The 9,750-nt window shown below is 32.8% G+C and overlaps 1 protein-coding gene across 1 annotated transcript; it reads right to left on the bottom strand.

Annotated features, from left to right (window-relative positions):
* Positions 1–1,994: 1,994 nt before the first annotated feature.
* On the bottom strand, positions 1,995–7,750 carry LOC145071289 (disease resistance protein Roq1-like). The gene is made up of 5 exons (XM_079018194.1): positions 7,127–7,750; positions 5,520–6,600; positions 5,223–5,432; positions 3,876–4,625; positions 1,995–2,809 (listed from the first exon to the last, which is right to left on the bottom strand). The coding sequence occupies exons 1-5, from the start codon at positions 7,627–7,629 to the stop codon at positions 2,213–2,215; spliced, it is 3,141 nt and encodes a 1,046-aa protein (XP_078874320.1). The 5' UTR covers positions 7,630–7,750; the 3' UTR covers positions 1,995–2,212.
* Positions 7,751–9,750: the final 2,000 nt, after the last annotated feature.

Below are 9,750 nucleotides of genomic sequence, written 5' to 3'. Positions count from 1 at the left end.
AAGGAACCGGCGCGGTAGCGGCACATCATACACACACACACTGGTTTCCGCACTTACGAGATTCTCTGGGATTTATACTCTGATATTTTGATGGTTGTACGATTTGACTTTTAGACATGGTTTACATTTTGTTATGGCTTGATCAAACAATGTTTTTAACTATTAATATTTTCTAAAGTAATGTTTTTAAAACGAAGTTTTTGGTCGTGAAATTTGGGTCGTTACAAGCATGTTTAATCCTTGAATAAATAGGTTATTCTAAATGTCCATAGTCGTTCATAGTTGTGAGAGTATCCATGAGGTAAGACTAATATGAGAGGATTGGTTGATTTTCAAGGAGATGAAAATAGCAAGAGTTGTTACCTACTTCGTAGATACTTGATTAGGAGAATAAGTATTGGACCTAACCCGTATCAAAATCACTTTATGGATCGTAGTCGTGACTGATGTTTTGATCAAGGTTGTATCTTTGTATTCTTAGACCTAAAATACATATTTGGGACTTAAATTGTAGGAATTGTTGTGTTTTGACTTGATTTAATGTTGTTATGTAAAAGGCAGTCAAAGGGCCATCGTTAGGTATGACATGAACTACATTGATGGGCGTATGTAGTCAAGATGGGATTTGTCCCTCTTATTTGTTGAGAGTTAGACATCTAAGGCCTTACTCAAAGTTGAATACTAAATGAGATCTATCGTGATGCATATCTCATGTTCAACATGATGTCTGAGACAAATGAATAATTGATATCACACCTTTACTAACAATTATAGCTCAGAGCTCCTGGAATTGGTTGTTGATGAGATGACACCCTTTATATGTTGTTAGGGGCAGTAACCAGTTGTTAGGGGAATAACCAGTTGCTAGACATCAGCTACTGTTTATGTCAGCCTGTAATGAATCATGTTTAAGTGGGAGATTATTGAATCTATATGACCAATTGAGTGACATTGATAATAATATATGATCCTATAGGGTCAAACCTTTATCAAGTTGACACATTTTGTATATTTATTATTAATGTGATTATTAACAAATAATATCAATTCTTTTATTTTAATTAGGGAATAGTTATTTTTTGTGAAAATAATAATTATAAGAGAGTACAACTAGTAGTATTTCATATGGTATGAATTAATAAGTCATGCACAACCTTTTAGACTAGTTGGATTCTTTTTCTTTTACCTAAAGATAAAGTTTATATTTTATAAACTTAGAGTTTATAGAAAAATTAAAGAATCCTCCTCTTTTCAAGAGGTATAACCGAATTTATTAAACAAATATGGAGGTTACTTTTCAACCTCCATGCTTTGTCTCCCCATGCTTCTAAAGGCTACAAATACTTTATAGTATTTTATTATAAGGCCCTTACCTTGCATTGAGTATATAAGAGTGCCTTATGCATGAGAAACTTACTCTTCTTTCTTCTCTTTCTTGCCCTCCTAAAACTATGAGTTTTGGCTCTCCAAAGCACTCTCCCTTTTGAAGCTAGTTGTTAGTGTTTAAAGTATCACTTTGTGTCTTCCTTTAGTGCTTATATTCTTAAGCACTTAAAGGCTTAAAGAGCAAAGTATTACAAGAAGAAACCAGCATTCCAAGTGCCTTACTCTTGATTGTGGATACGCATAGAAAAATTCTATTCTTGAATTTTTGTTATCTTCATAACACCCTAGAACCAAATGGGTTTAAAGGATTCAAAGGTTGTCATTCTAAAAACTCTTTGTTTGTTTTTATTTTATTCTAACCTTTATAAATTGATCCTTGATGGTTTGGTTTGGTTATAAACTAAAAATGAACTTTTTATTTTTTAACGCTTCCGTTGACCGTGTTTTATGAAAAACTAACTTATATTTTGTATCAAAGCCCATCCAAGTTTGCACTAATGAAATTGATATCTATATTTTATGATAGTTATTACAGTTATTACATATTAATATTATGTGGAATTTAATAAAAAATGGTCAAAACCATAAAATGCAATGTGGAAAAAAAAATTTAATAACTACAAAATGACATGTGACAAAATGTATGAGAGTATGGCATGTAGCAAAAACAGTTTGTATTTATTAGACTAGATACAGATGGAAATGTCATTTTATCAAGAATTTGAGAAAAGTACTTGATACCACTGACCATTTAACAATAACAATGCAAAAGAAAATACCGAGAGCATGAATTGTATTCTTTTGTTTGATATTGTTGGCCTAAGTATCAAGTCATCAATACAATCTTGATAGATGAATCACGTTCGATGGTAAACGTCGGTGCATGGGCAACTTCCTCATCCCAAAATTCTGAGTCTCCTATTACTGCTTTTGTTGTTTGCACCGGAGCATCTTCACTTTTCCTAGGAATGAGTTCAGCACCTATTCTATTTCCAGCTGTCTCTATAAGATTGAACCCAAATTGATCTAAGGAAATCGAGATCACATTGTAAGTTGAATTCAAGGATGCAATGTGCCTCAATGAATTAAAGGAAACATATTCTACATGTGTCACATTTTCCAAATCCAGTTCTTCATCAGATTCCTGCTCCAGTTCTTCATTAGAATCTTGCTCTAGTTCTTCATTAGATTCCTGCCAAAGCTCAAATGGAGGATCTTCATTTACCTCTTTCTTGATGATTATAACAAGAAACGGAATTACGTTGAAGGTAACAACGCGTATTAAGAACCCACAAAAGTCATTGTACCAATCATGTGGCAGACGCAATGTAAATGAGTTCCCTCTAAACAGCCTATCTATAGACCCTACTGGAATCTCAGGATGAAGAGTAACACTGATAAGGTGATCTTCAATAGAATTTCCCTACCATGGGAAAAACGTTAAGTTATGATTCTTATTAGAAGCTGGAAAATAGAATTATGTGGTTAAACTTTTGGCATATACATGTTATTCAAAATAATTATGTTATTAGCATTAACTATGAAATAATAGTTCTTACACTAAGTTTATATAAAAAAAAACTTAATTAATTTGAATGATATTATAAGATAAACATGTATTAAAATCACATCATTCAATGGCCTCTACGTACTCTGTGACTTCTTACTCTATGACTTCTTTGTAAGTAACAAAGTATAATTTATAATTTATGTTATTTTTAACTTATTATTTTTAATTGATATAAAACACACTTTGGACAAATTTCAATTATTATAAAAAAAATTGGATATTTTTTAGCTAATCTAACATTCCAATTTAAGTTTTACATTTTATGTATTTAGATCCTTTTAACCATTTGAAAAACAAAAATGTTTTTGAACAATTTGTTTTTAAGTTTATTTGATATTTTAAATTAAGTTTTGCATATAATACCATACTTAATTTGACAAATTAAATATATTATAATAATGATTCAAAATGTTAATTTAGATCTTGCATTTAACATCATATTTAAATTGAAGGATAAATAATAATATATTAATAATTTATAAAGTCAAACTTAAATGAAAAGTTTTATATTTAGTAAATTAAGTAAAGTTAGAAGTTAAAAAGTAAAGGAGGTTCAATTCAATATGGTTCTAGTCTTTGGATATTTTAGATTTATCTCATATTTTGGTTTATATTTTGGATTTATCATGATATTTAAATTAATATTTTAAATATATTATATTGATATTAAAAAAAACTACCATCAATATGATAATATTTCATAACTAATAACATATTTGAATTAATAGAATAGATATATTATGTTTAAATTTGAATATTTTGAGGGTTTCAAATACATATATTCTAAGTAAAATTGATTCTTTTATAATAGCCAATGAGGGTTGTTCGTATTAAAACTATATAAAAAATACTTCTTTTAGTGTAGATATATAGATTTTTGGAATAAAGATTGAAACACCAAAAGTGTACAGAGCCAAACCTTAAGCATGGAATCTAGTAACATGTAACCAGCTGCTAAACCTACTTCGTGCGCCCCAAAAAGCGAGACTTTCCAAAGCCATTTACAGTTATAAGTATCTCCAAAGGTTTTAAGTGACTTGCAATCATCTGCTTTAAGAACAGATATGCTTGATGGGAGCTCTGATAATTTTACAAGGCATGTGCAAGATGACACATCCAGAAATTTGAGCCGAGGAATTCGCATTAGACCAAAACTTAAGCATGAAAAGTAATTTCCTCTTAGATCGAGTTCTTTCAAGTTGGGTATCTCCCAAACAGCAGAGCTCATGTTTTCATCCCCCAGTTCACAGAAACCGAGATCCAACTTTCTCAGGTACTCTCTGCGAAAAAAACGAAAATAATGAAAATAACGTAACTGTATGTTGTTCAAGTTTGATAACTCCCTAACAGCAGAGCTCATGTCTTCATCTCCCAAACTGTCCATCTTCTGTTGGATCTTTGAAAGCTTAAAAACTCTAGGGCACTCTGCGAATGAAAGGGTCTCGATTTTCTTTAGTCGGGTAATAGATGGAAACTTCTTAATACCCTTGCAGTCTATTATAGATAAGCAAACAAGCTTGTCCAAGCCTCCAAATGATGAATGAATCTCTTTTAATTTCGGACATCCATGAAGCTTGAATATTTCCAGAAGTGGAATTCCATCAAAATTTGGTGTCATGACCAGGTTTTTCAATTGCCAAAGTGTAATCATCTTCAAATTTGGCAGACACTGTGGTATACAAGTGCAAATAAGTAAATAATGTACTAAGGTACGTGATAAGAGTTTAACAAAAATCAGAATGGAAACCATTAATTTGAAGTGTTTGATTGTTTAATGCGTCTCAGTCACATACTATTTCTATATGGGGTCATAAATAGAAAAAAAAAAAAAAAACTAATTCCTTCCATCTTTGAACTATAATATTTTTAGAATTTCAAATAAAAAAATATATATTATAATTAAATATATATATATATATATATATATATATATATATATATATATATATATATATATATATATAATTAATCTATATCTAAAAATCACTTGATAAAACAAAGAATATACTTTTAAACCCAAACTGACGGATAGATCGATTTAATAAACAAAAATATAGATTTAAATTGAAATCTTACCTATATAACAAAATAGTATTTACTTTCAAAATGCAAAAGTAATTGTGTATGTATGTTTAGACAAAACTATAAGAGGTGACAAAGCTATGTTTAGACAAAAGGGTAACTACTATTTACTCTTTGGATTAAAGTCTATAAATCACTATCTATTTTGTTTTCATTTGTGAATTGGATAAACAATACGAATTACCTTATAACCATTCCAAAGTTGGTCTTGGATGGCATACTCTAATACCAGACAACAAAGCGCCCTTGGTGGAAAGTTATTAACCGACGGATTTGCAGGATCACCTTTCCATTGAATATAACGAAGGTTCCTCATGTTTGCAAGAATAGGAGGAGGTTTTGCCTCTCGAAAGCTACTATAACCAAATTTTATTGCTTCAATCATGTCAAGTTCCTGTCAAAGAGGAACACAAATGGTGCCAATGTTGAGCTAAAAGTGATGGTTCATACATATATCACACAAAGATCGATTAACTCTTACCATGGTTGCATCCATAGCACATATTGTAAGAACATCTTCCTTCTTCCAAACTCTACTATGCTTTTCGGGATTCCTAGGGTGTTCCCCTCTAACAATGTAGTGTCCCATTTCTTGCAACAGATCATGCATATCGAACCTTCCATCCAAAATAGTTATGAGAGCCTTTTGTCTCAACTCCTCTACTCCTATAACAGGATCAAAACCATTAGCATCAAGCATCTCCATTGCCGTATCTTTCTCCACCCACCTAAAAAAACACGCAATATCAAGAAACAAGTCTTTCTGAACCTTTGTAAGTCCATCAAAGCTGATTTTTAGCTTTTCCAGAATCTTATTATCTGGGATCTTTTTTAGTCTGGCTAATGCACTCCTCCACTGATCAATATTTTTGTCACAGAGAGAAGAACCGAGAATTGTAAGTGCCAATGGAAGCCCACCGGCATAAGAGACCACCTCTTTTGAAAGTTGCTGATCATAATCTTTCATAGGCATGGAACCCCGGAATGCATACTTGTGAAAGAGCTGAATAGCCTCATCAGCATTTAACAAGCTAATATCATGTACCACAACTTCATGAGCTTTTAATAAATGCTCATCTCTGGTTGTGATTATTATTCGACTTCCTTCACCGAACCAATCAGGCGATCCAGCTAACGCTTCTAGTTGGTCAAGGTGATTGACATCATCAAGAACAATCAAGACCTTTCTATTACGAAACCTCTTATCTATCAAGCTTCTTCCTCCCCCAATGCTCTTCCCTTCCATCTTTTTAAGAATTTGTTTCTGCAATTTTTCCAAACCATGCCTGCTTGATTCCTCTCGAATATTTGCAACAAAGCAGCAACCATCAAAGTTTCTATAGATTTCATCATATATAGAAGATGCAAGAGTAGTCTTACCACCACCTCCAACCCCCCATATTCCAATCATGTTCACACCACCCAACCCAATTTGTAACGCTGATTTTAAATGTTGCACGCGAGCCGCTATTCCGATCAGCTTCTCATTTGCACTTGAAGTTACTAGCTGCAACCTCGATGAAATATTGTCAACAATTTCTTTGATAGCCATTGATTCATACCTACATATTGGATTGGATATACAAGGATAATTAAGGCATGATCACACTGACAAAGGAGAGAACTCGTTGTCATGCTTTAATTATGAAAAAAAAAGGAGGAGACATATAACCGCCCTTTATACTTCAGATTTAATATAAAATTGTAAAGTTAATACCACAAGTAGTTTGTAGCAATATTTTTGGGAATTATTGAATAGTTTCAAACAGAAAAAGGTGAAGGAAGATGAATTTGTTGTTGTAGCTTCAAGCAAGGCTTTATGCCGTTATGTACAGAATTTAAGGTAAAACTCAACGTCATATAACTTAATATGAGCTTATACATAATCTGAGGACTTGAGATATCTTTTAACCAACCCAACTGACCAATTGATCAAGTCAAAGCCCGTGTTTTATCAAGGTGATCAACATCATCAAGAATAATTAAAACATTTGTATAAGATCTTATAAGGGACAACCGTGCAAGGATAAATGTCTCTCTAGATCAAACATATCTTAAGCATAAAAAATATAAAATAATAAAAGATACCCGTTGGCAATGTTCTTGGGAACCCATCCAGAGAGGTTACTTGCATCTACAAGTGCTTTTCTCCAAGATTCAGCTTTTTTTTTGTTCCTCAGCTCATGTTTGGCAAATGCCTCTCCGTATTTCCGTTTTTGTATTCGCACTTCAGACGGATCCACATCATAAAATATGGGGATCACAATTTGCCCTGTCATGTCCTTGCATTTCATAATATGTGTTAGTTCATCCAAGCACCAGGTTGAATCTGCATAGTTTTTAGAGAATATGATGATGCCAATATGTGATTCCTCAATAGCCTTCACAAGGGATGGACGGATCGATTCACCCTGACGAAGCGTTTCTTCGTCCTTGTAAGTGTTAATTCCTTGTTGTACAAGAGCTTTATAGAGATGATCGACAAAAGTCTTCCGAGTATCTTTTCCTCTAAAGCTAAGGAAAACGTCATGATTCCATGATTGAGAGGAAAGGGCTGGAGGCAATGGAGAAGATGATGATGAAGACGCCATTGATAAGTTGATAATGTGTTGAGATAGAAGGTATGTGATGTGGTTTCAGCACCTCAATGAAATGAACTATACAGAAAAGAGAGAGAAATGTTAGTTTCCAAGAGAATTCCAATTTACCAGAAGCTCACGAGATATCTAAGTTATGACATGTTGATTAGTTGATATATATTAAGAGGTGATTTTCCAAGAAATTTCCAATTCACCAACAGCTAAAGAATATCAAGTTGACATTTTTGATATAAAGTGTGTTGACTTTACATTGATGATATAATCATATGATTTTTATTGCAAGAATTGATAACTGTTGAATTATTTTAACCAATATACACAAACAAATGTGATTTCTAAGAAATTTCCAGTTCACCAAAATCTAAAGAAATATCCACTTGACATTTTCAAATATAAATCACTAAAATGAATGATTTTTTTATTGCAACAACTAACAACCTGCTTAACTCACATATCTCCTTAACGATTGACATTTTCAACATAAATTTGCCAATATACACAACATATATATGCTATATTTTTTTTATCCAAAATAATTTAAATCAAATTATATATTTTTTTATCCTAAATCTTTTCATCAAAATTAAACAATTTATAAATCAGGACATATAAAATGATGATATGGCACCAATGACATGGAATTTTGGAAGAGTCAAACAATTCCAAATTTATTATCATTGAGTAAATTACACGAATGGTCCCTATGGTTTAGAGTAATTTACGCGTTTGGTCCCTAACTTAATTTTTTAACTCGGAAGGTCCCTACTGTTTATTTTTGTTATACGCTTTGTCCCTGTCTTATCTAAAAAGACTATTTTGCCATTGATTTTTTAAATTATTTAAACAAACACACCTTCAACCCCACCCCTTCACCTTAACTTACTTACACCACAATTTTTTCCTATTTAAATAATAGTCTTTTTAGGTAAGATAGGGACCAAGCACGCAACAAAAACAAATAATAGGGACCAAGCACGTAACAAAAGTAAACAAAAGGGACCTTCCGAGTTAAAAAAATAAATTAGGGACCAAACGTGCAAATTACCCTAAACCATAGGGACCATTCGTGTAATTTACTCTTATCAATAGAAAGGTTTAAATTTTATTTATGCAAAATCGTTGGTTAACATGGTGTCCAAGGAACTGAACCTCTGGTAACCAAAACTCTCACTTCCAGAACTTAGCATAAAGTCATTCTCACCTCAACACCCCCTGAAGCTCGCGAAGATGCTCCTCGTGTTGCTCTATGGTCTTGGAATATACCAAGATATCATCAGTGAATATGATAACTGAACGATCGAGCATCGGCCTGCATAGTCGATTCATTAAATCCATAAATACCGCAAACGCATTGGTGAGCCCAAACGGCATCACCACAAACTCATAATGTCCATAACGAGTCAAAAACGCAGTCTTCTCCACATCCTGCTCTCTTACCTTAACTTACTTACACCACAATTTTGTCTCATGATTTCACTAGAATAAAGGAGGCCACAAATGCATTATAACGTGTATAGGCTCAACTAAACATTTGGGTTCTCAAGGAATCATCAAACACAATACTAGCACTGAATCCTAATTGCTTTTACCAAATTTTTTGTTGAATTAATCCTAGCAATTTTAATGCAAAAATTTCAAAAATTTCAAAATTTTCAAAATTTAACTAAAATTTTAACTAATGTAACCAACCCCATACCCCACACTTATTTTATGCAATGTCCCCATTGCATATTATGCATGATAAAGAACAATAAACTAAAGAGGGAATTGGAACAAACTCCCCTGGGATAGTAGTTGCGAGGTTGATCTTCTTCATTTAAAGCTCCATCTTCAGCTGAATTTAGACATGGGAACAGCTCATCCATGCCTTGGGTGTCATTCGTCTCGTGTGGTTGACAGCTCCAAAATATCGAGGAAAAGCTTCTTGGAAATGCTCGAAAAATGATTTCCTTTACACTCTTCAGTGACGAGACTCCTTTTTAACCATTCTAAGCATCAGACTCATGGCATCACTCAAATCTTCAAGTCTTCTCGTCTAGACTCGACCCCTCACTTTATTTCTCTCACGCTTTTAATTAATTGATCAACTCTCACCCTAACTTTTGCAAGATC

The sequence above is a fragment of the Lactuca serriola genome, chromosome 8, assembly GCF_051521515.1.
Source record: "Lactuca serriola cultivar US96UC23 chromosome 8, Lser_US96UC23_V15, whole genome shotgun sequence".
Classification (NCBI taxonomy): Eukaryota; Viridiplantae; Streptophyta; class Magnoliopsida; order Asterales; family Asteraceae; genus Lactuca; species Lactuca serriola.
Note: the sequence above shows the minus strand (reverse complement) of the source record. Positions and strands in the feature narration are given on the sequence as shown.